Source organism: Scomber japonicus, chromosome 24 (genome assembly GCF_027409825.1).
Source record: "Scomber japonicus isolate fScoJap1 chromosome 24, fScoJap1.pri, whole genome shotgun sequence".
NCBI lineage: Eukaryota > Metazoa > Chordata > Actinopteri > Scombriformes > Scombridae > Scomber > Scomber japonicus.
In genome coordinates this window covers 17,967,940-17,995,730 of record NC_070601.1, presented here as the reverse complement: position 1 = coordinate 17,995,730, position 27,791 = coordinate 17,967,940, and the positions used below count along the sequence as shown (strand labels likewise).

General features: G+C 39.5%; 1 protein-coding gene across 1 annotated transcript; it reads right to left on the bottom strand.

Moving 5' to 3' along the window:
- Window positions 1-682: 682 nt before the first annotated feature.
- runx1 (RUNX family transcription factor 1) lies at window positions 683-27,791 on the bottom strand. The gene is made up of 8 exons (XM_053314712.1): window positions 27,282-27,791; window positions 25,123-25,274; window positions 24,906-25,016; window positions 21,733-21,889; window positions 13,827-13,931; window positions 11,845-12,048; window positions 2,709-2,855; window positions 683-1,721 (listed from the first exon to the last, which is right to left on the bottom strand). The coding sequence occupies exons 1-8, from the start codon at window positions 27,307-27,309 to the stop codon at window positions 1,174-1,176; spliced, it is 1,452 nt and encodes a 483-aa protein (XP_053170687.1). The 5' UTR covers window positions 27,310-27,791; the 3' UTR covers window positions 683-1,173.

Genomic DNA, 27,791 nt, shown 5'->3' with positions numbered 1-27,791 from the left:
CTCCTGTGTGAGAGTGAGACTGGGATGTCTGACTTTATGACCTATCCAGTCAGCTCAGTCCCACTCAGCACTGTTTGTTGGTTAATGCACCTGTCAGTCATTATGCTTGTTGTTCCACTGACCAACATTGTTTGTCTGCTGCCAGTTTTAAACTGGGCCCTCTCTTCTGGTTCCTAGTTGAGTGATGTTTTCTTCCCCAAAAGTAACAAACCAACTATCACTGAACAATTAAAAAAGTCAGAGCAGTGTCAAAGCATATTGATAGATGGCAATCAATATTCCTGCTAACTAGGCTCGCCACCATACTATCCTTTCAGTTCTGCCAGGGGGCTTGAGTAGTCCTTGGAGCCATCATGACTTTACTGTAGCATCCACTCTTGATGTTTTGAAGTCACATTGCTGATATGACCTGGTACATTTGGGATTTTTGGGTGAGCATATAAGGTAATGCTACATGTGATTGCTAACAAAATATATGAATTGGCAGGTGTTCTGTACTATGGAAGACTGATGAAAATATGTAAGAAAAGTATCATCAGTAAATAATATGGATCACACTCAAGTGACTATAACTTACATATGGTCCCTTAAAGGAGAAGTCTGGTGATATTCTATATGTTTACCCTATGAAGAGCCAAACCAACAATGAATTGATTCACTAACAAGTATTTTGTGTACTTACTAGAAAACCAAATGTGGATTAATTCACCATTAAAACTAATCCCTGACAAATGTACAATTTCTTCCTGTTTGAGCAATTGTTTGGTAAAAACTACAGTGACCAACTGTTTACAATTACTGAGCGTTTCTGAAACTTTATATTTGTTGGCCCAAAACCAATTGGCTTGTGGCTGAGAGGGGGAGTGAAGTCAGAAAGTACTGAGAGATGAACTAACACATTATTGGGTATGTTTTTTTCATGAGATTATTTGACAGTAAAAGAAGTATACAATAGCACCAACCTTAGCCTATTATGTTGACACATCTTTCATATAACATTGACTTATTGCCTTTAATGTCTCATTATATTTTGGATTGTTGCGTATTTAAGTGTTCATTGATGTCAGCTTGCTCCGCCCTTGTTGGTGTCGGTCGTCACATAACCAGGAGATCACCTTATATGAATGCAACCATTGTGCAATCATTCAGTGTTGGTCTATCACCTCAGCTGGTTCAGTAAGGTCTCCACACAGCTTCAGCTGCTGCCATGTTTGTAGGGGAGCTACTGTGGCTAGACTCCACCTCCACACCCACTCCTTCATTCTGATTGGGCAAAGAGGGGTGTAGTAGGGAGGAGCCTGTTGAGGCGTTGGTGCACGGTGGCAGGATCCTTGGTGGGGAGCGCGAGTCGCCTCCACTTCCTCCTCCAGCCATCATGGAGAACTGGTAGGAGCCGGCAGCGGTGGAGTAGTATAGGTGGTATGGCGAGGAGGTGGACTGGAAGGGACCATTCTGAGCCTGGTGGGGGGTGTTCGCAGGATAGGGAGGAGGCAGGTAGGTGTGGTACCTCCCTGCAGGTGTGGTTGCCATGGCTGTTGCCATAGTGATGCCGAGGGCGCTGTTGGAAACTGGGTTGTGGGATGGGGTGTAGGTGAAGGCAGCTGCGGTGGGAGGGTAGTGTACCCGTGGGTCAGAGAAGCGGGAGTCAGGTAAGGATGGGAGGGAGGTAAAAGGTCGTTCTAATGTCATCCTGGGATCACCAAACGCTGTTAGGTCAGGACCTGAGAGACAGCAAAGGTCAAAGGTTACTATCTATTTATCTCCTCACTGATGTTCTTCTTTGTGTTTTCTCTGTGTGTATGTTGTAGCTCAGGATGAATTCACAAGCCGGACTGTCTCTCACAGTGTCTTTTATTTATTTTCCACAATATCAAGTAGGAAACAATAACTTTACAGTCCACCTGTGTGTCCTTAGCTGCTAAAGCAACTAGCATGTAAGCTCTTATGCTGGTTACAACCATAGACATATATACATAGACGCTGCATTGACTGTGGAGAGGCGTGCCTAAAGTGCCGCCATCTTGGTACAGGGCTAGCAGAGGCAGTAGTGCATGTATTTCTATTGAGGTAAGAGGTGCTGCACAGTTTCAAAGTAGAATTATTCACTGAAATCTCGACCGATTTCCAAACGGTTTGATTTGTTAAAAACATGTCTATCTATCTTTCTGTCTGTCTTTCTGTCTGACATTTGTAACAAACAACCTGCGTGAATATATGTTGACAATTGAGCAATTTTATTTATTTATTTATTTTTATTATAATTGAGCGATGTATGATCACTTTTTAATAGTGCAAACACGTCATTCCTCTACAGACAAAATGCGCTGCCGGAGCAAGTGGCCCTGTACCAAGATGACCAGCGTGTAGGCATGTCACTCCAATCGGCAGCAGCAGTCAATGCGGCGTCTACGTATATATGTCTATGGTTACAACAACAACAACTCTGAACTGTGTTTTCTTCTTCTCCTAGCGCATTACACAAATTGTCTCTTGTTGCCTCAACAGCATCACCTGGTGGTGGAACTTAAATAGCGCTCAACTCTTAAATGAACTAAATGCATTGTAAATTAAACCATTAAATGAACAGAATTACACACAAAAATAAACCAGGGGGGATCTCTAAATTCACAATATACCAACAATAATAAACATAAACAGTCTTGAAATAACTGACCCCTCACATGTACACGCTCATGTATGTGTGTTACCTGTCAGTCGGGACGACAGGTCACTGAGTGAGGAGCGACCAGGGGAAAGGGGATTGGCTGAGTGGACGCTGGGAGCAGTTATCTGACCAAGGTAGGGATACGATTGGTCATAGGACCAAGATGGAGATGACTGCATCTGTCTGGAATCTGAGAGAGAGAGAGACAAAGGGAAAAAGAAAGATTCATCATTGAAACCTTCAGAGCTATAAAGCAATTATTTTTCTTTCAATTTTGAGAGCAGTTATTTTCAGTTGACACATCAACTTTATTGATAATATTAATTCCACTTTTTTTTCGCCAGTCATTCTATTTTCAAAATTTTGTCTGTCTTTCTAATAGAAATTACAACAGTAAAGTGAGATCTGGAAACACAGTATGATTGATGCTACAAGGTAAAATGGGTCAATAAACACAGGCAGTCAGATGATCAGACAGGTTTCAAACAAGCCAACAGCTGAATCTGATGATTTAAACCAGAGGATCCTTAACTTTCTCTCTCATTCCCCCCTTCAGGAACTCATAACAATAGAAATACCCTATTACCATTTTATGACACATAAATCATCAAAATGTTTACCAACTGGTAAAAATATTGGGGGAACTAATACAATTTCATCAAGAGATTGTGTTTCTTATTAGTTTTTGTGTTTTGCAAAAAAAAAAAAAAAAGCAAGTTCCATAAAATATTAAGAGTCTGTGAAATCGCATAATAGGCTTTGTCATATTTTTCTTTTCTCATCTGTTAAAAGTGTCTCCATTTTCTACTTTACATGTTGTTTTCCTTGCCTCCTGCTGCAGTAGCTCTATGCCCTGCCAGAGCCCACCAAGCAGTTTGGAAATCACTGAGCTATGACTTTATTTGGAGGTACAATTGGAAGAGAGTACACTCAAAAATGTCGGCAATAATCCTTCATTGCAAAGGAAAACTGTGTGCACGCATCCATGGTGAGTACCGTTTGCTTTTGTTTTCTCTTCTAAATGAATTTGAATCATCTGAGTGATCACAGTATTATCACATACTGTAATAAAGAACTTAATAGAAGAACTTCAGCTGTAAATTGATGAACACTGTCTGATTCTGGTAACTGTAAATCATATGTATAATCAGTGCTGGATTAGTGTAGAATGTGGTGTTTAAATACAGTCTGACTGCAATGAACTTTGTCTTGAGACAGAAGCTGTTGATAGTGAAAGAAACAGAAGAAACAGAGGTGGAGAGAAGAGGAAGCAATTAACTTAGTGTGGGGGTGGACGGATGAAGGGGAGGGCTGTGTGTGTGCGTGTGTGTGTGAGAGAGTCAGTCAGTTCTTTCATTCAACCCAGTCGTTTCCCCACAGTCTAATAAATGGCACTGATCACCCACAGACTTGCAGACATGAGTGTGTATGTGTGTGCATGTGTGTATTTGCAGACAGACGAGGAAGCAAATTGTACACAGCAGCCAAGACGTCAATGAAGGCTTTTCAAGTCTAGCCAAGAACCCTCCCAAGCACTGGTGTGTATATGTGTGTGTGTGTGTGTGTGCGTGTGTTGTATCTGGGTGGTGGTGAAGCCCAGGCCCTGTGCCAAGCCCCCTCCTTTCCTGGCTTCTCTCCCCCAGCAGAGTGCTCTAATGTGGGGCAGGGGAGTCATAGATGGCTGGCTGGTTGGAGATAGAGCTAGAAACATATAGAGACATTTCTGTGGTGTTATTGTACTTCCATTTTAACATTTTACACTTCTCATGCTTCCAGACTGTATGGTAAGCTAAGCTAACCGTTTCCTGGATAGGCTTCATATATAGCATACAAATGCTACAAAAAAGAGTAATATTTCCTCTTCTAACTCTCAAATGTGAAGCACAAATGTGAAGTAAGTGAGTATATTTCCCAAAATGTCTGAAAATTCATTCCTGCTGGCATTTTTAGAGCCTTAATCTTTTTGTGTCATGGCTGGTGTAGACAAAGCATGAATGGTTTAGATGGGTGTTTTAGGCTCATCATGATATCTTGGTTTGTTTTGAATTAAAGTCTGTGTAAAGTAAGAATAAATATGTGTTCTGAGTTTGACATACTACAGAAAAGTGTGTTGTTAACCACCTTGCCAAATTTATGAAATTAGGCTTCAAAGTTGTGTAAAAATCAGTCTCTTTCTCTGCTCCCAAACGCTGTGGGAGTGTCCACCGAGTCCGCTGAAACCCCGCCCCCTACCAAGTGTCACCTGTCAATCAAAGTCACTACCTCTACCAGAAACATGGACGCTACGTGTGAGAGCTTTCTGCTGCTAACTCAGCGGCTAGCTCGGTCGCTAATTCGGCGGCTAACTCAGCTAACTGACTAACTGTAGTAGTAGTAGTGTGTGCTGAATGTATTTATACCTCTACAGCAACAGAGGCGGGTTTATGCTAACGCAGCGGAGATTTTCAGACCTGCCCACTAAATCCTGAACACAGAAATGTTGAAACACAGTTTGTGAAGCCTAGCTCCACAATTCAAATCTAAATGGTTGAAATGCTTTTTACACCTTTTTTTAGAAATACATTTATGACCTATTTAATGTGTTTAGAAGAAAATGTCTGAATTCACTTTACACGGTCTTTAAAGTCATGCTATATTAAAGTCATTATCACCAGTGTGTGTGACAAACATAAGTATTTGTTACACAGTGAGGTGTATCATACAAAGAATGAATAATTAGAGAAGGCACATGACAGTGTCACAGCCTGGACTGGTTGTATGCTGATATGATTATTCACAAAATAACATAGAAATATGCACTGTGTAAGCACATGAACTGGAATAATGAAGGTCTTAAAACTAGATTTTAATAGAGGACAGGGCCTTAAGGCAGTTATAATGTCAGCTGATATTGGGCTAAGATTTGCATATTCCCAAACAAAGTCCCAACTGATCTTTTGGTAATCCAGTTTTGGGTAGTGTACAGCAGCCAATCCAGGCCCACAGGACTGTTACAGGGACAGTAGTACAGACTGTACAGCACAGGAAAAATATGAGCTGAATACATTTAATAAAGAATAAGATAAAGCACAAAGCAACAAAATGAATTAAATGATACAGAATGAACAGGTCTTGGTCTTCATTTAGTGCTGATTGAATGGAACAGTTTTATCTCTATTGCAGTCTACAATCATTTGAATGAAGACCAGTATTACAAATAAGTTATGTGCTTGGCTGCGTGTGTGTGTGTGTGTGTGTATGTGTGTATGTGTGTGTGTGTGTGTGCATGTCTGTGTATTTGTCTGCAGCTAATCTCACATACTACTGGACTACACATTTATGCTCAAGGACACCTTGGGGTAGCCCATCATAGAGCTGAGACTTTTGTCTTTTCAGCAGTCCTCATCATTATACAATATGCATTATGACATAGAAAAGGATTTTCCAGCAATTAGCTAAAAACAAGGCTTGTTTGTTGCAGGCCATATGTCGGCCTATGTCATGGCTCAAAAACAGACATCCACAGAAAAGTTTTGTCTTGTCTTGAACTGAGGCATCTGCAGATTAATTTCATACCTGATAAGTTATGATCCACTGAAGTTAGGCATGATACCACATGAATAAATCCCTGTTTCTGTCACTTTGCCATTTTGACTGTACACACCTGCAGAGATCTACAACCTACTGAGTCTGCTCTTCTAGTTTTGTTTCATTGTTAGTTTGCAACACAATAACACTTCATATCCAATACCATCTGAATATCCTGTTCACACATTTGAATTGTTTATGCTTAAGCCCACACTGACTTTCATTTCATCTGGACCTTTTTCATGTGACACTCACTCTGAGTATTTTACATCTGTTAAGAGCTGTGCAAGGTTTGGCAGCAGAGTGAACATAGTTTTACTACACTGCCAGACGTGCAGATCAAAGCTTCAAAGTTTCATGCAAATGAACAAATATGTATACATGCATGCACACACAAGGACATTTAAAGCACAACAAAACAACATGGAACAACATATACACTATTACTGAGAAAAAAAAATTAGAGAAGTGAAAAAAAGCAAGACAAATATTAAAGGAGAAATGAAAACTAAGCAGGGGGGTGATGATGGGGGAGGAGAGATGGTAGAAAAAAAGGAATGAAAGGGGGAAGAGAAACAAAAAGAGATTGAGGTCTTGAACAGCTTAATAACAGATTCCTGTTGCCATTTTCATTTTTAGAAGAATCAGAAAAACACAGAACACAGAGAGCTACCTCTCAGTCTTCCCCTCCGTCTACTACTACATAGTTCTTGTTCTCAGTCTACTACTTTACACTTGCTATTTGTTTTACATTTCAGCTCCTTGCCAGTCTGAAACTTTGCTGATTTTCTATTGCAAAGAGTGAAACCTACATGCAAGCATGAGAAGAGACTGGAAGCACCAGTAGATCAAAGAAGCTCCTCTCACAAGTAGGAAACTTTCCATTAGCCAAGCTTTAGCATTTTCACAGGTAAATCGAAACAGCGACTCTATTTCACAGCTGTGTGCTTTAAGATGCAGGTTCTCTAAAGGCCACTAGATGCTGGCCCTCCTGCAATCCTGCCTCATAGAAATGATATTTGTATATTTCCCCATTACATTGTGGTATCAAACGCAATTGCTGGATTATGTTCATGATTGAGGAAAGCATGATATCTTTGTGTATTTCTAGGTCTACAAAGCATAGTATGTTAACACCAGAGACCAAGGTTTGCATCCTGAAGTATGTGTGTGGTTGTTGTTAGGCAACAGAAGAGCACTGCAGACTTTCTGTCTTAACCATAACCACAGTGGCACAGTGGCTTGGAGGTTAACAATGAAGTTCCAGATTGCAAACAAACTCTCCCCTGCCCTTTCAAGTGAGTAAGATGAGCTATGGTAGCTGCAAAACTCGCAAAAAAATGCTAAAGGCCCTCTCTAGAGTTTTATTTGTCCATTCTGGGCTACTGTAGGAACATGGTGGTGCAACAAAGTAGTCTGTAGGGAAGAGGACTCATTCTAAGGTAACAAAATCCTACACACTGCACCTTTAATGGTCTGGAATTTGTATGCTTAAATTGTTTTTTTTAATGTTTGGATATGCATCACATATTTAAAGTCTGATTTGCTAGTTTAAATTATTTTGAGGTCTATTTATTACTGTAAAATTAAAAAAAAACCTATTGTATATCTATTATTTATATATTTGCATGCATTTAGTCTATGTTATAACATACCTGATCTACTTTCACCTTTTCAAATGCCTTGTATTAGTTTGAAGAATGAATGTTCCCTTTATATGAATATGCAGAAATTTATTAGGAGCTGCTTTTAATCTCTTAGAGGTCCATGAGTTGAACTAAACTTAATCTTATTTTGAAAACCTGTAAACTACATGCAGGGAAAAAAGTAAGTCCACCCAAAACTGAATTATAAACTATAAAAAAAACTCTGTCAACCACTGGTGACAAAGCCACAATATGCGTCATATCCATCCTATCAGTAGTGGACCAGACTTGAAACTGAATGGGAATTCTTTGTTAGAGGAATGCAAGTTTTTTTTTTTTTTTATGAAGGCAAATTCCATGTTAAAAGTTATACATTCAATTTTCTTTCTCACAGAGGCACTTCCTGTCAGCTAACTCTCATTTCCTCCTTATGACATGACTTGCTTCCTCACTTATGGACACACACACACATGCAAATGCAATCACATAGAAAAAAAAATACTGTTTCAAACTGCACTTCAACAGTTGTGTATGCCTGCGTAAACACACTCTGCGTCACTACCAGTGAAGGCAGTAGAGGAACAGATACTTCTGGGGCCACATGGAGTATCCACAGCAACCACAACACACACTCTCTCACACACACACACACACATACACAAACACACACAAAGACCACAATGGATATCACTAAAACCACAAAGAGGAACAGTGGGGTTGATGCAAGCTGAAGTAAGCCATGAGCAACTTTGGGAAACACACACACACACACACACACACACACACACACACACACACACACACACACACACACACACAGTTAGACATATAAATGATGTTGTATTCAGTATTAACCTGCTCCTCTGTGGCGTACACAGATTCTTTAAAGGACAGGTTCACAATTTCTCAAGTGTGTCTTAAAACAACAGTCAGGTGTTCATATGAACACTGAAAAAAGTTTTCCTCACTGTAATCATCATACTGACGGTTAAAAGATCCAATCTAAATATGCTTTCAATTCACTGCTTTACTGAAGAGTTGATGCCTGTTGATGCTGGGACATAGAGCAATGATTTACCCTGAGTATTCTGATGCCAACATCTAGAGGTCATTAGAGGTATTGCATCTTAAAGCAATAGTTTTGGAAAATATGCTAATCTGCTCTCTTGCTGAATTAGATGAGAAATCTATACTACTCACATGCCTGTCAAATATGTTAAGTATGTTGCCAGCTGGTTAGCTTACCTTGAGCATAAAGACAGGAAACAGGGGCAAATACTTAACAAATGTTTGTCTAAAGGTAAAACATATCCACATGCCAGCACATCTAAAGCAAATTAATTAGCAATTTATATCTCCTTTGTTGAATCCATACTGAATCTCTAAGAAATAATCTGGTACATAAAACCCTCATAAAACCACAGCCTGTCATTTTTAATATTGTATTCATCAACCACGTTTAGAAGAAGTGGTAGGCAGATATATTTATCTTTGGACAGACTCAGGCTTGCTGTGTCCTTCTGCTTCTCGTCTTTATGCTAAGTCTGCTTCATTTTTAACAACAGGTTTTGAAAGTGGTATCAATCTTGTGATCAAGAACCTGAACAAGTATGATGTCAAACTAAGTAACATGTCAAATGATTCCTTTAAAGACATAAAGGCTGGTAGTTACTGATTAGTATTTGGCAGCATTGGTGATAACTGCAGTATTGCTAAACCAGTATAAGTGTTGGCAGGTGGCAGGATGATGATATTTCTTCCAAATACACTGTTCTAAAAAAAAAAAAAAATGGGTTGCTTTTAGTTGTCAGCCTGTATGTAGGGAGTGTGACTGCAACCAAAAAGGCGAACAATTATTATGTGACACACAGTATAAATCATTGGCTAAAATGATTAGGTCATTCAGATGTCTCCACACAACCCACAACAACCTATCTCCACCCAACACGACAAATATAAGATAAAAGTCAAAAAATGTACTGTTACCAAAGAAAGAAGTGTGAGCATCACTTTATGCACAGTAATCATCTAATCTACTGACATCACCAGCAGAGCTGTTGAGTAATGATTAGCTCTCAAAATGAAGTTAGATTCTGAAAAGTGGCTGAAGAGGAAAGTTCTTCATGTTCTTTATTACAAGAGAAAAACAAACAAATGATTGGTTGAATTCATTCTCCAAAGCTCTACTTTTGTTTTGAAAAGTAACTCGCAGAGTTATTTGTAGAAAGCAGGACATGCACAAGATAAACATGGCATGGCAGTAGAAAACAAATGCATCACTAACATGAGCTAGACTCAGTTCTCATGTAAAGACATGTCTGAGTTTCCTGTTTTCTAAAGAAGTTTTGAAGCCTACAACAATGATTGCCTCACTAGATTGTGTTTAAGCCTACAGAAGCTGCTGAAAAATATGTTTCTCAATACTAAAGGCTGTTACTCAGAGTGTAAAATGGGTCAATCATTAATTGTAGGGTTGGTGGCTAAATCCCCCTCTACTCCCATCCACATGTTGAAGTGTCCTTAAAGACTGTGTAAAGTGAATTCAGACATTTTCTTCTAAACACATTAAATAGGTCATAAATGTATTTCTAAAAAATGTGTAAAAAGCATTTCAACCATTTAGATTTGAATTGTGGAGCTAGGCTTCACAAACTGTGTTTCAACATTTCTGTGTTCAGGATTTAGTCATAAATCATATTAGCATAAACCCGCCCCTGCTGCTGTAGAGGTATAAATACATTCAGTACACACTACTACTACTACAGTCTACAGTTAGCCAGTTAGCTGAGTTAGCCACCGAGTTAGCCGCCGAGCTAGCAGCTGACTTAGCAGCAGAAAGCTCTCACACGTATTGCCATGTTTCTGGTAGAGGTGGTGACTTTGATTGACAGGTGACACTTGGTAGGGGGCGGGGTTTCAGCGAACCTGGCGGGCACACCCAGTGTTTGGGAGCAGAGAAAGAGGCTGATTTTTACACAACTTTGAAGCCTAATTTCATATATTTGGCGATTTTTTTAATCATTCAAATTTGGCAGGGTGGTTAACAACACACTTTTCTGTGGTATGTCAAACTCAGAACACATATTTATTCTTACTTTACACAGACAGTGAACCCCAAATCACATAAAAGATAAGATCACATTGAACAGTCCAGTGAGGAGTGAGGAAGACATCTAGCACCATCTTCCATTTCACTGTAATGTAAGAGACTGTGGTCCTTTTTTTAATTTTTGTTTTAACTTTGCTCCTGTCCTTTATATCCACCTTATAAGTTGAGTATCTCTCAAGATGTAAGGCACCCTATTGGCAGCAGTAAATGCAAGTGGTAATTGCTCCACAAGGATGAAGTGAAGCAGAAAAGATGGTGTTGCTGTTTTGACAGTGTTGCATTAAGTTACTCAGCAGCAGTGAGCTCAGTGCTGCTACTGCTGGCCACATGATGCAATTTGGGGTTCACTGTCTTGCTTAAGGACGTTTCAACATTTGGATGGGAGTAGAGGGGGATTTAGCCAGCAGACCTACAATTAATGGCTGACCCATTTTACACTCTGAACAGCCATAGCTTTTAGTATTGAGGAACTGTTGTTCAGTAGCTTCTATGGGCTTAAACACAATCCAGTGAGGCAATCGTTTTTGTAGGCTTCAAAACTCTCAGACATGTCTTTGCATGAGAACTAGCCATGTTTATCCTGTGAATGTCTTTCTATTCTATTCTATTCTATTCTATTCTATTCTATTATTATTTATTGTAATGCAACTTGCCAAAACGTGGTTCACATCCAAGTCTATTGGTTGCTGTATTTGAACCAAGTCTCAGCTCTATAGCAGAATGGCAGTGATAGTCTAACCAAGAGAAGTTTTGGTCATACTGGTTGAATCTTCGGCATTTTAATTAGGAAGATGGAATTCTTTTATTTACTTATTTTCCATTATTAAGGCTTGTAGGATGTAAACTTGAATACTTACCAGCAGTTATCTGAGCGTGTGTGGGGCTAGAGAAAGGGGCAGAGTTGAGCGCTGCAGATTGACGGGTGTTGGCGGAGGGTTGATGGTGATGGTGGTGAGGAGGCGTCACCCTCATCGAGCTCCGTCTCAGCTGTTCCAGCTCCGTTAGCCTCTCAGAGAAAGCCAGAGAGCCGGACTTCACCTCATCCATTTTCTGTCGATGACCTGGGAGAGAAAACATTTATTTATATTACTTCCTCGCAGTTTCAGTTGAAAATGGCAAAAGATATCTACATGTGATTTGTGAGCTGATCACTTTATGTTTGTAATCTGATTACATAATCCAAGGATTACAGTAACAGTTACGACCCAACACAGGCTTTAACAATGTCTCGGCAATGTTAACATATTCTGTCTGCTATTGCATTTGGGAATCTGACGATGGGCGCCGCGCAGGGGTCTGGCTGTCTCCCTGTGCATGTGTGTGTGGTGGTCTGTCACGCTGTCTGTGGTGCTGGCTGTACTTCAAAGCCCTGAGAATAAGCTCCAGTTACAGGCACTTCCTCCCAATGGGGGAAGTGTGCATGAGTGTGTATTTATACCGCGCGTGTGTGTGTGTGTATGTGTGGGCGAGTTAGAGACGAGTGATGGTTATTCACAGCTGAGCAGAGCTGGCAGGAGTCTTCCTCTCTTTTCTGTCACCTCTCACTACTCCTGATTTGTCTGACCAGTGTCACCCAGTTCACTTCACTGCTGTTTAAATGATAATCATTCAAAAGACACACCTAATAGGAATAGGTTGAATAGGAAAACAAAATCAGTCTTTCTTAGTTTTTGCTTTCATTTACCATCAGAAATCCCCATGTTTCATCACAGTGAGTGGGAGAGGAACTCAGTATTGCATCAGGTTCCTATTGACTCACTAAACTGAGACTTTCCCTGCAGGGATTAGAAGTGTTTGCCTCTACAATGTCTTTGAATAGTAACTACAGTATAGAAAAGGTTAGGGAAAGATCATGGCTATGGGTAATGGAAAGATCATCCTGTATTGGCACCAAACGCTGGTTTCGAGATGTAACACAAACATGGACATACTTATATTGAAAAGACCCCAGGTTTGGATAACCATTACAGAAGTGTTTGTACCATCTCTTCATAGGAGTATCCATGCTAGATGAAGGAGCCTGTGACTCATAGTGAGACAACATATGACAAGAAGCTAAACTTAATGTGGACACTAAAATTAGTAAAATGAAAGGTGGCTGCCTCCAACATGAGAACCAAGAGATTGCTGACCTACTGTGAATGACGCACAGCCACAGGAAATATGCACAAATAGAGACATAGCACAACATATCAAAATGTGGTGCAGGCTAAAATCTATGCCTGTAGCTAAGGTAGCTGAAAACATTAGATTTCAGCATGTCACAGGATTATTTTAGCCACCTATGTCATAGCCACCTCTGTCTTCCAGAGTATAAAGTAGTTTATAGTGTAAACTGAAACCTGTTACATTGTATATGCTGAGATGTAATGCATGAATGCAAGGGCTGACATCATGTCTGCAGTAATAACTCCACTACATAACAGAATGGCTTGACAACTTTCACAGCTGATATGGCGACTGCAGTTTGTAAACATAGGAAGGGAAATTCCATGCACACACATTCAGTCATTTCCCATCCAGACCTGTTTTACCTCTCAATTAAATGTGTTATGTTTTTGCTTTCATGTGTGTTCTCTGTGACAGCAGTGTGTCCTGGAAATGCGTAATTTCAGCTCAGGTCAGGTCAGGTCTGTCTCTTCCACCGCACAACACATCATCATGTAGCATTATCTAGTTTGATTTAAGTTAGCTGTGCATCATTTCACATCTGTGCTCAGTTGAGTAACAAATAGAGAATTAGACGGGACAATTGAACCTGGTGGCAGCCCATGTGTAACTATCTGCTGAGTAGCAAAATGTTAAACGTGTGTGTGTGTGTGGTGTGTGTGTCACTCACGTCGTGGCTCTCTGGGACCATCCACTGTAATTTTAATGGCTCTCTGATACGTGGCGACTTGAGGAGGGCTGGTGAACACTGTGATGGTGAGAGTAAAACTCTTCCCTACGAGAAGAAAACAGTGAAAGTGGGAGGAAGATGTGTAGAAAGAAGAGGGGAGGATGAATGAGAAGATGAGAGAAAGAAAAACAGAAGGAGCAGAATCAGTATTTAGATCTTCATAAAGCAATACTCTCGTCCCTCCCTCCTGCTCAAACATGCAGGGGTCTGCTTGATGCATTAAGTCATGTAAATCATAGACCTCTGGATAAGACTAAACCAGACACCATACACACACACACACACATATATAAAACAAGTTAAAGACAGTGTAAAGTGAATGCAGACATTTTCTTCTAAACACATTAAATAGGTCATAAATGTATTTCTAAAAAAAGGTGTAAAAAGCATTTCACCCATTTAGATTTGAATTGTGGAGCTAGGCTTCACAAACTGTGTTTCAACATTTCTGTGTTCAGGATTTAGTGGGCGGGTCTGAAAATCATAAACCCGTCCCTGCTGCTGTAGAGGTATAAATACATTCAGCACACACTACTACTACTACAGTCTACAGTTAGCCAGTTAGCTGAGTTAGCCGCTGAGCTAGCAGCCTAGTTAGCTGCCGAGTTAGCAGCTGAGTTAGCAGCAGAAAGCTCTCAGATGTAGCATCCATGTTTCTGGTAGAAGTGGTGACTTTGATTGACAGGTTACACTTGGTAGGGGGCGGGGTTTCAGCAAACACATATTTATTCTTACTTTACACAGACTTTAAAGACAAAGAAAGAACTTGTCAGTGATGTGACTGTGTTGTATATCACCAATAATCTATTTATTATGGTATTATGTTTCATGTTAAAACCAGCATTGCAAAATCCTTGTGAAACAGGCAGTGCTAGAGGCTGCTGTGACAGAGGAGGTTAAATTCAGTACGACTGAGAGGTGACACAGAGACACAAAAAGCCACAACAGCTTCCCCTGTTCCTCTGTCTGTTAGCTCAAAGGTCAGTGTGGTGACGATGGTTTAATATTGGTCAACAATTTAAATTTGCGTGCCAAAGTTCACCAAACTTGAACTTGACACAAATATCTGCACACTCCTGCAGATGTAAATTCATCCATGCTTGCAAATCCATTCATAGTGGTAAATCCATTGAAATGAAATGATTACATTTGCATACAACACATCAGACCTTGTGCACATCTGTTATGGTGGATGTGATTATTGATTCATTTATTGTCCAAAGTTCAGGTTGAGGGTTTTAGTGTTCTCTAATGTTGTAAATACAGTTTCAAGATAATTATGCATGATGTGATATGCAAGACAAACTCTACCAAAAGTTGTTGCTCTTTGGAGTGCATCATTTATAAATCAAGAAAACAAGATAAGTTTCTAATTGATTTGAGCTAACGTGAGATGTTTTACTTTCAGTACTGCTGCTATGGTTACTATGGTTACTTGCAACCTAAACAGTTTCAGTACTGATTTAGAAGAGAGAATGACAGGGTGCCGCCAGAAACAGTTGGGGTGGAAGTATAACTGCTATGTCCCAATATACAATTTTAAGGGACACCTGGCAGCCAATGAGAAACAAGTTTTATTTGACCGTGGTATAATCCAAAAATATCAGCCTTAAAATAATCAGTTGAAGCCTTATCTGAGAACAAATATATGTTCATTGGAACCCTTATCCGTACTGCATATTTATAGGACTATTTATGCGTTTGTGTGTGTGCGCGCGTGTGTGTGTGGACTCTGCTGGAAAGGAGTGTGGGGTCACTGCTAGCCTCAGCTTTGGATGTAGCACTCACTCAACACTATGCCTGCTGCAAACACACACACACACACACACACACACACACACACACACACACATGCTTGCAGACCACCACTGTTATTGTGTGCCAGGGTTGGAGTACAGTTACTGCATGTAGACAGTCTGATGCCACACACACACACACCCACACACACACACACACACACACACACACACACACGTGGGTGATGCCAGGTGTTACTCTCACTTCTCTCTCTGAACATGCCCTTACATTAGTGCTAAGAGCAGTGATAGCTTATCATATAGTGTCATATACATCATGTGTCTACAAATGGAACATACATTTCAGTTAGATGGATTTATTAAATTTCAATATTATAATATAATATCCAAAGCACACAAGATTAAATTGGTTAACAAATTAGAAACAGCTGTAAAATAACATGTGGAAACATTTCAGCTCTGAAGGAAGTGCTGATAATCAACCAGCTGTAGATAGAGGTTGAAACCCTGCATTATACAAAAGTATGACTATGAGATTAATAATTAATTGATAAGGTTAATTTAAAAAAGCAAATGTTAATAATTACAGTTCTGTGACAGGATGCTATGACTGGCTCTTACATAAAAATGCTACAGTACATGGCCCTTCACAACCCTCACTTTATGATTTACACTGGACATTAATAGCCTGTGTTTTGGGGTGTGTTCAGTCTATTGAATCTTTCACTGGTTTGGTGGAAGCATCATAGTATATCCTTTGAACTTCGATTGAGACATGATAATCCATGTCAAAGTCTCCTCTATATTGTTTTGTTATGTTGCTGGTACATTTGGTACTCAATGCACTTGCTGTACAAGCCATTGATTTAAATCAACATATGTGGTATGTGTTTTGTTTTTTTGTTGCATTGAAATGAAGTGGAAACTATACCACAATGGTACAAATTGGCAGCAGGCCGGGCCCTTTGGGGTTTGCCCTGCATCCATCTTTCACTGCCATACTGATGGCCACTAGAGGGTATGTTACCACCTAAAACCTACCTCTGTCCTTTTCCCAGTGATACACATCAATACATAATGTTGAATCTGTTTGTTTTGCTGTATATAAACTGTATAGTGTATATAAGTAAAATCATATAGTATAAAGGGACTGCAGTGTTGTTGAGCAGGCTGTTTACACAGAGTTTACAGTAAGAGATGTTGGGTGATAGAGAGAGACAGGAGGAGGAAGAGAACAGCTGAAGGCTTTGTGTCTGTTGTGTCTATCAGCCAGCCGGTCGCATCAACCCCCCCCCCCCCCCCCCTTCTGCACACACGCAGATAGATGACTGTGTTTCCGGGACTTTCTCTCTAATGTACCCCCTATGTCTCTGCCACACTCAGTAGATGAGATTTCACACATGTTCTGTTCTGTGTGCATCGTGTTGGAGCTTCTTGAGTTGGGGAAGTTTTTTCTCAGCTGGCTAGGCCAATTCTTTTATTTACAAAGTAATGTGTGCGTGTGTGTGTGTGTGTGTGTGTGTGTGTGTGTGTGTGTATGTGTGTGTGTGTGTGTGTGTGTTGTGTGTGTGTATGTATGTATGTATTTGTGTGTGTTCCTGGAATAACAAGGCGGTGGTGACTATGTTGTCTGTGTTGCAAAGAAAAAATGATGGTCCCGTGTGAAAGAGGAACTAAAATAGAGACTAAAAACACACACACACACATGCACATACACTCTCTTACCAGAGCCCACTGTACATGTTTACATGCATTACCATCAGTCTGAACATAGCCTCAATCACTCTGCAAACCCGTTTTGAACATTTTCACTTTCAGGCCTGAGTAATGCTGCTTCAGGGTGGCTGTGTACTCCTTAACATGCTTTTTGGATAGTGGAAAAGTCCCTTTAACCCCCCCCCCCCAACACACACACACACACACACACACACACACACACTTTCTGTCCACTGCCATTTCTTTTACTTTCTGAAATGGACAAGTCAACATTCACTCCCACTTCACACAGTGATTGGTCAGCTGTGTGAAGATAAGAAGTTATGAGAGGAGTCTGAGTTTTAACTAGCTTCATCACACAACTTTTTATTCTCATGTGAAACAAGGAGAGATTCTCTGAAAAAATGTATCACCATATTAAATGATGTGGAACAACTATATTTACATTTGATTTCTGGCACGATCTGACAACTCATCATCAGAACCCTTAAATCAGCCCTCAGTGTAGATGGAGGGCCAAAACAGAGAGAAAAAAGGGGGGTTTTCTACATTTGCTGGCATAGTGTGGACGTGTTTCACACAGTTTCACCAAACTGGAAACAACTGACTCCCTGATTTTTGTGACATCATCACCAAATAAGCAGTTTCCTCCCAGATCACTGCTGATGTTCTGGAACTCAGACGATCGAATCAAACATATAACAAACATTAAAACAGATTCATTCACTCTGATTTCGTGTGATGAAAGAAGCTGTAACAAATACGCAAATCCACTCAGCAGCTCTGCATTGATGTAGACACTGTGTGAATACTGCACAGATCATGAGTGTATGAGTATCTGTGTGCTGTAACTAAGAGACTTGGACAAACAGGCAACACTGACTAATGATGACTAAGTTTAAAAAATCTGACACACACCCCTCCCCCAACTAACACACACACACACACACACACACACACACACACACACACACACACACACACACACACACACACACACACACACATAGAAAAACCACTAGTCAAACCACTAAACCACTCATTGGTGTTGGCAGCATGACTCACCACACAGACAGTTAATGAGTGAGGTCTGAGATGGAGAAACTCTTCTAAATATGTGACTTTACTGTATGTGGCTTCTTATCTTACAATACATTAAACCATCAAAGTATTTTCAGTTTCCTCCAGTTATCAGAGTGGGAAAAGTTCTGAAACAACACAAAATCTATGTATGATGTACTGACACTATCAGTATATATACACTATGTCCTCCTGTTGCTAAAAATGGAGTTTGAGCTGAAGTCCCCCAAAATTCTGTTCTGTTCAAGTTATGCCACATCTTCTACTCAGACAAAAACATCTGGAACTTGCTACCTGAACACTTAATCCTGGTTAATTCAGCAACAAACCTCCTGTCTACAGTCTACTCCTGTCTAGTTTATTCATTGTAGCTGTCCCTATTAAATAAACCATAATAGTAACAATGATAATAATGATAATAAAGGACAGAAAACTTATTAAGAAACACATTGTTAGTTTTTTGTCTTTTCATGGGATTTGTTGATAGTAAATAATATAATAATATATAGAATAATGCCAGACTTACTAGTTACTGATTTTCTGTTATTAAAACAAAATATAATCTATTAACACCTTAAGGTCAATGAATTATGAAAAGTCTGCAATAATCCACATAGTAAAACCCTTAAGATTATTGCAATTGTGTCTACATGTTGGTAACACAACACAACATGGAAATGGATCACAATGGAAAGACCATAATACATTTATGATGCCCCCAAAGACAAAAAATAGCTAAAATGTCCTCTAAGGTTCCCCCACAGTTTGATATGACGCCCCCTAAGGTTCCCCTATACCCCTCGATGGTTCCCCCACACAATGAAAAAATGCTCTCTGAGGTTCTCCTACAGTATGAAGAAATGCCATCTAAGGGGCCACCACAGTCTGATGTAATACCCTCTAATGGGCCCCCACACTACTAAAAAAAGTCCTCCAAGGTTCCTCTACAGTATGATGAAATGCCCTGTAAGGTTCCCCCACAGTATGGTAAAGTGTCCTCTGAGGGGCCAGCAACAAGGAGACTATTCTGTATTGACTGTAGACTTGTGGGCAAATCAGGATGAAATGTCCTATATAGGGGCTCTATATGTGACTATCTGGAATGAAGTTATGGGTAGGGCTGTGTACCAAATTTCAATACTTTTATGGCACCAGCCGAATCGATTTAATACTAGCGAACAAAACATTTTTATCATTCAGTACCAATTTTGTTATGGTAGTTATCCAGATCATCTGGCTGGACCAGAGGTTCTGTACGGGTCTAACATCTGGGTCTAACATCTAAGAGCATTAATATAGTCTTTCTTTAAAATGCATTTGATTGCAGAGAGGAAGATTACAAATATATATATATATATATATATATATATATATATATATGTGTGTGTGTGTGTGTGTGTGTGTGTGTGTGTGTGTGTGTGTGTAATATATTTCTAATATATGTAATATATATCTTCCTCTCTGCAATCAAATAAGGATAAGGATACATTTATTGACCACAGTGGGGAAAATTCATTGCTACAGAAGCTCAAAAAATAGTGATATAGAAAAAAACAAAAAACAAATGTATACAATAAAATTAAATTAAATAAAAGGACCGTAAAAATGTATGTATGTATGTATGTATGTATATATATATATATATATACCTTTACATATATATGTTTGCTTTAGTCATTAGCAATTAGTTATAAGTTAAACCTGAGCCTGGTCATTTCAAAGTTTAACAATTGTATCCTGTCATGAATCTGCTATGAAATATGAAAGATAACCTTTTAAGTAATCTTCTAACAGACAAACAGAGAGAGCAGCATGAGGAGGAAGACAGTATTGTCACTGAACTTCAGTTGTTCCACTCTGCCTGTGTTCTCCGTGTGAGAGCGACTGATCATTCTCCAAACTGAGCTGTCAAGCCCCAGCGCAGAAACAAATGTGGAGAAGGAAGGCTCTCAGATCTTCAGCTGCATTTTATGTTTTATGTAAAGCACTTTAAATTGTCTTGTTGTTGAAATGTGCTGTACAAATACGTTTGCCTTGCCTTACTGTTGTCCATTGAAAAGGACGTCCAATACAATATATACATGACCATAACAACCCCAACCAGTCGAGGCAGATGTTCTCCCACTCTGAGTCTGGTTCTGAGGTTTCTTCCTGTTAAAAGGGAGTTTTTTCTTGCCACTGCTGCTCATGTGGGAATGTTGGGTCTCTTTAAAGTTAAAACCTGAAGAGTTTGGTTTAGAACCTGCTCTATGTGTAAAGTGCCTTGAGATGACTCTGTTGTGATTTGGCGCTATACAATAAAGATTGATTGATTGATGATAACAAGGAAATGTTAATAGTTCCATATTTTTAATATTAGTTGCTGTATAATACTGTAACCTTTTTACTTTAAACATGCATCATTGTTCTCTGCTAAGTGAGGCTCATTGACTCTATCAGGTGCGCTTTATATTTTTTGGCCCCTGCCCCTCAGACAGTCTGATTCTGCCACCGGTCCCTTCACCTCATGTTGTTAATGTAACATGATCATAGTGGGTCTTTGTATGGGAATATAAAACAACATATAAGAAACAGATACAATGAAAATGTACACCTAATATCTACAAATATATATGAGTCTCAAATCATGTTGCATGTCTTTAAATCCTCCTCAGACAGAAAATGAACCTCATTGTACTCTGTGCTGTTACATTTGCATGAAAACAAATTTCTACTCCTCAACTTTCTTCATTTGAATTTTACTGCATGAGTTATTAATATACCCATTTTTTTTAGCTGCAGGACTGTCGAATCAGTCAAATATTGACAGTTATTCCTACATTTCCATTCAGCTGGGGAGTACATGTCCCTTTTATGTGTATTTGTGAATGTGTGTGTGTGTGTGTGTGTGTGTGTGTGAGAGAGAGAGAGAGAGAGTGAGCTTGTGTACACAGGACTGGTGTTTTAAATAGATAAGTTGGGACATTTGCCTGTGACTGATTTAGAGTAACTGTGGTCTAGTGTGTCCGTTAAAGAGAGAGGGGAGAGGCAGAGCGAGGTAAACGTTGAATGGAGTGTTACGAGGAAGTTGTGAATACTGGTTTTATTCACATGTACTTCCCCTAATTTATCCAAAACACACCTATTCAATTTTTAGTAAGATTGTGCTTTCAGTACTATTTGGATTGATGCCACTATAGCACATACAATATTTGACCATCTTTTAAATTAGGCCAAAGCAAAATCTGCATACTTGTTTTTATTCTTTTTGTACTTGTGCATGTGTGTGTGTGTGTGTGTGTGTGTGTGTGTACCTCTCCCGCTGCGGCCAACGAAGCGCAGGTCATTGAATCTGGCCACTTGGTTCTTGATGGCGGCCGTAGCATTGCGGAGCTCTGCTGAGTAGTTCTCATCGTTTCCTGCCATCACTGTTACCAAGGTACCATCAGGGATGTCACCCAAGGAAACCACCTGGTGCCATGATGGATGAAGACACAACTAATTATGACAGATATGCTCACATGGCACTCTAACCCTAACCCTAACCCTGGGCCTGGATGTTTTGGTGGACTAGCACAGCTTGTATGATCAATCTGAACTTTAAAACATCCATGGATAGTTTTGGAACTACAATTCCCACCATGCTTTGGGGGCTTCAAGAAAGCAAGGAAGTACAGAGCTGAGGTGAAAGTGGAAGTTTCAGGTTCCAGTAGTAACAAAATTAAGACATTTTTAAATTATTACAAATCCAACAGAACCTCGCTCATCAGTATAAATACAGATGGTACATTTTTAAAACCTTTTTAATGTGGTAGTTTAATCAATATTTATGTTTGATAGCATTTCCTATAAAAGACTGAGACCATTGAGGGTTACACAGCTCTACAGAACACCCACAGTCTGATCTGCTGTTGGTCACTGAGAGCCCCTCACCTATCACACCATAATGAAGTTTGCATAAGCTCAGGCTCATATATCTAAAGGAAGGTGGACATGGAATGCTAAGCTGTTAGCAGTTCTGGGGTCAGTTTTATTGATCTTAAATAAATATACAAAGTCACAGAGAGAGACACGCAGCTTTAGACCACTGAGTGCTCAAATTTCTTGTAAAAGATGTCAAATCTAACTTCTCCCAAAACACACGTGTAAAATAGAAGTGTGTGATGCTTAGTGCACTAGAGAGCACATTCTCCCCCTTCACACCTACGCAAATACTGAGCGAGGGAGGCCGATTTCCATATCAACTCTAATCACACTAAACCATCAGTTTGCAAATGACCACCACAGATATACTGTACTATGGATGGTTTCTCTTGTAACCATGAGCTGTCCAGCAGAATAACCGCAGCTCATGATGAATGAGACACTTTTGGGTAAAGCTCTTATTTAGACCTTTGATTTCCTCCTCAAAACTCCAAAATCAAAGAAAGCATTGTTTTTCTGGGAATACTCTCTCTTGATATTGGTCTAATTCTTACATTTACCATCTGAATTGACTTAAGTAAGAGTTAAAATATCAATAAGCTGATGTTCCAATAATCCATCAATGACAGTATTGATCTGAGCCTGCAGTGGAATGTGAATGGATGAAATTCTAGTAAAGCTGCGCTGACTTGTTTGGTTTGAAAATACGGGTCTTACCCTGGAGATAGTTTACATTCAAGAACTGGGACAGGAGGAAAGAGACGCACCCACCCACACACACACACACACACGCGCGCACACAGACACACACATGTACAAACACACACGCACTAATGCACGCACACACACATATACACGTGCACACATACACACACACACACACACACATACACACACGAGCACACACACACACACATGCACAACACACGTGCATACTTATACACACACACACACACACACACGCACACACACACACACTTGGCTCAGTTTGACAAGAGAGAGACTGGTAGCAATAGAGCATGAAACTAGTCCAGCAGAATAAACAAGATAATGGAAACAATTATGAGGCTCTCAGGCCAAGGCCAGCATGTGTGTATGTGTGTGTGCTTATGTGTGTAAATTCTATTAACAGATGCCTGTTTATATACATACTGTACCTGTGTGTGTACCTACAGCATAGCCTGTGTCGTCATATATGTAATTACATTTGTGTGTGTGCAATTTTACATTCATTAAATGTGTGTGTGTGTGCATGTGTTTGTATGTGTGTGTACATCATAACAATCATCCATTGTCAGTAAGAGGCAGTGACATCCGCTCATGACACTCCATAATGATGCATAATGCACCAAACTCTCTCTCTCTCTCACACACACACACACACACACACACACACACACACACATGCATGTGCGAACACTAATGCATAAAATTCAATAAATCAATCAGCTGTTTTCAGCTCTGTGGCTAAAAGCTGCTTTTCCACAAATGCATTTTGTCTCAAAGTGCAGGAAAGCCGTCCACATCCACACACATCGATACATGAGGGAATACACTGTAAAACATTCAAGCCATCATATCTACTGCTCTGTATATGTAAAACATTGTTTCACTAATAAACATAAAAAGAATGAAACAGTGGCTTTAATTCCCTGATCAGTCTTTTCATTGCTGTCAAGTGAAATCCATAAATCTCTAAATATGGGTTAGGGTTTAAAAAAATCTTTCAAACTATTTCAAAACCTTTCAAAGATTCTCTCTGTCTCTCTCTCAACATTTTTTTTTACCATCGGTTCAGCTGTAAAATGTCTCAATTAGCTGTCAGTATTGATGAAATAATCAGCCAAAACTGATGACAATCATTTTTGATACTCAATATAATCAATTGGATGAGTTTTTCATAAATCAAAAACACCAATCATCAACCAATCACTCATTCTCTGGTTCCAGTTTCTTCAGTGTGATGAATGACTTTCTATGTTTTCTATCACTGTACGCTGAATATCAGACATATAACAGACACATAGGCCAACACTAATAATCAACACAGTAACTGATGATGTGTGTCCCACCACACTAACCTATTTAAAAAAATCAAATCAGTGAATATATAACTGAATGTTTCATTCTACAGCCAGAAAATCAGCAATGTATTTGATGAGTATGGGTAAAAAGATGCAGACAGAACATCGTATTATTATTTACAGTGGTGGATGATGTGTTCAGGTGCTGAAGTACTACATAGTAAAAGTACTCCATTATAAATATATATATATTTTTTTTTCATATATTATTATTATTATTATTTCGTTTTATTAAAGTAAGTATTATTAAGGGTTAGGTATTAATTATATTTTGATGTATAATATTGGAATATTATTACTGAAGCAGTGTTTTAATATTCTATCTAGCTAAGCCTACTGATTTAATATTTATGAATGAAACTTATTTTATTTGTTGGTCATATGTTTTGTTAAATCCTAAATTGTAACATAACTATAGCTCTTATACTTTATAAATAAAGTGGAGCAGACGTATAAAGAGAATGAATTGATATACACACCTTAAAAGCAATGGGTAGAGTCTTGTTACATCTCCAGTGTGTAGGCAGCACAGAGCAGAGGAAGTTAGGACTGTCTGTCTTCACCAGCTCTCCAGGATGATCTGAGATCACCTGAAAACACACCACAGTTACCGTCAAACCCAAATATGAACTGAAGTGTAAAGATATTAGATATTATAAACAGTTTCAGTGAGTGCATCTTTAGAGTCGTATGTACTTCAACCATGCCGCGGTCGGCCATGCGTAGTTTGCCCATCAGAGCGGCCCCGCCTCCAGCCTCCTGGGCACCCAAGGGCAGGGCCTCGGTCATCTTCCCCCCTGAGGCGAGGGTGGTGGAGGGGGGAGTGTAACGCCGGCCGGGGGCTGGGTCTGCGAGAGAACAGATGAGGTTACATTCAATATATTTCTGTTTGTGCTGCTCTAAATATCTCCACACTGGAAATGTTAATACAGCCACATATCACACCATTCATTACTAAAAAATAGTTAAAAAATAATTTGTAAATACTGTGATATGTAAATGTATGTATCCTGTATATCTGTGTGTGTGTGTGTGTGTGTGTGTGTGTGTGTGTGTGTGTGTGTGTGTATGTATAGTTTTAGATTAAAATAAGGCCTTTAGAATCACACACGTCACTGAAAATCCCTGTAACAGATCAAAACAGGAAGTGTAAAATAATAAAATGCAACACATCCATATTGGTGAAACTCAGAGAAGATGAAACTGCACATATACAGTGTATGATGACACAGCATGATCACACCGGCCTGAATACCAGAGTGTGTAGTCATGAAACTAAACACAGTGGCAACGCTGTCATCCAGCAGCGACGGCCTTCCACCTCTTTTCAAATCTTCTTTAATAATAATAATTGGGAGAGAAGTGGCACGCTATCAACAGAGAGTCCAAGGTAAACTCCAGTATAATTCATGTAACACGCAGTAATAAAGATGACCTCATTGAGAAGTGAGTGAAACAGTATCAATCTGATGAAGAAGCAGAGTAAAAAGCCACACAGTCAGTCAATCTGTCTGTAGAGTCAGTGGAACTGTTGGTTTGTCACTTAGCCAACCCACAACTGAAGCCACATGCTGCTGGTTTGGAGGTTAGTTTACAGTTTGAAACATTCCCACTGCTACTATACTGTACAACTGCAACCTCACTGAGACAAATGTCTACACACACACACCCAATCAAGAGTCCCAGGAAGACAAGTCAAACATTCAGGGGTCTGAGACATTAAAACACAGCAGATGAACAGAGGTAAACTATGCGGCTGGTTAAAGGCCTGAAAGCTCTCAGGAGGAATGATTAAACAGTCTGGATATTTTTGGATAAAATGTGGTCATTTCTTCAGTGGTCATCATATCCCTGATACCAGCGCTGTTATTTTCAGCACACTTTCATTCAAAGTTAAGTTTTGTCAGGAAGCAGACGGGTAGAAGATTGTGCTTGTGGCCCGAGTTAACCCTGCACCACACGGCTCAACCATCACACTCTGATATAAGTTCAGCTTATCATGAAGTGGGACTTAACATAAGTCATATCCAACATGCTTTATCATCTGTGAGCCTTTTTATATCCACAAATCTCACGCTGCAGAAAAAAACACATTATTTTGTTGATTTGATATTATATATATATATATGTATGATATTTTAAAAAATGATTTTCTTACAGATATACCAAATAAGATTTACATTTGGTAGTCCTAACCTCAAGTTTGACAATATCTGATATTAAGTCATCACAATTACATGAATCACATCGTATTAGCTATTCATATATTACTGTTCATATTACTATACTATCATATATCATATATGATATTATGGCATTACTTATTTACTTAAGGTGACATTATAGTAAGGTAAGCAGCACTGCTCGGGAAACATTCAACATTATATTACACTGAATGCCTGGTATATTAAAAATTGCTATCTTAATAATATTTTGGAAGAAAGAGACTCCCAAACAACACACACACACACACACACACACACACACACACACACACACACACACACACACACACAGAGAGAGAGAGAGAGAGAGAGAGAGAGAGAGAGAGAGAGAGAGAGAGAGAGAGAGAGCGCTAATTGGAGATCATTCACTCTGTTTTTCTCCTTTTTTTTAAATGATGAAGCAAAACTAAAATCCAGCACACTCACACACACTGGACTGCTGGACTGGAATGAACATGAAACACAGGATATCAAAGAGGAGGGACACTGACTATTAGTGACTAGTTTGGTCCACATTTGTACAGAGCATGCTGCATCACCTCAGATACTGTTCACAACAAAGACTCATACTTAATATGGAAGCATCAAAGAAATCTTAAGATGATACATTCATAAAGAATTGAGCTGTACCGTATTTTGCGTCCCACAGAAACACCATTTGTGCGCCACAGTGCGTCCACAGAGTATCAACTTCCCCGATCTTCACTATAAATCTCCCGATTTCTTCTTGTTTGCAGCACACAAAGTAATTATTTTCTAATAATTACTTAATTGTTACGTTAGTTGACTTCTTCTTATGTGTCCGTATAAAAGTGTTCAGTTTGCGGTGCGTTATCCGCTCCTCACGCGCTGGATTCAGCCGATGTGCGTAAAAGCCAGTGCGTAGACGCGATGAAACGATCTCTAATTTCCAACACTTGAGTGAGTTTGTGTCGTGCTCTCCATGCACAATAAAAGTCAGTTTGAAACTTGTGGTGAATTTTGGAACGTATTCAAAGCTCCTCGTGTCTCCCCGCAGCTCAAACACATGGTTCGGTATCAGAAGTGGAAGGAAAGAAAAAACAGGATGAAAAATCTGCACAAATTTGACTTTAAATCTTGTTTAATTCTGAATATAACAGCCTTCATGGAATAGACCGC

What these genes read in the sequence shown, in the direction of transcription:
- runx1 (XM_053314712.1), bottom strand. Translation starts at nt 27,309, where the DNA reads ATGGTGTTTCTGTGGGACGCAAAATACG. An exon ending in TCTGTGGGACGCAAAATACG is followed by an intron (nt 25,275 to 27,281) that starts GTACAGCTCAAT and finishes GTTCTCTCGCAG; the next exon opens with ACCCAGCCCCCGGCCGGCGT. An exon ending in CCTGTCGTCCCGACTGACAG is followed by an intron (nt 1,722 to 2,708) that starts GTAACACACATA and finishes GCTGTCTCTCAG; the next exon opens with GTCCTGACCTAACAGCGTTT.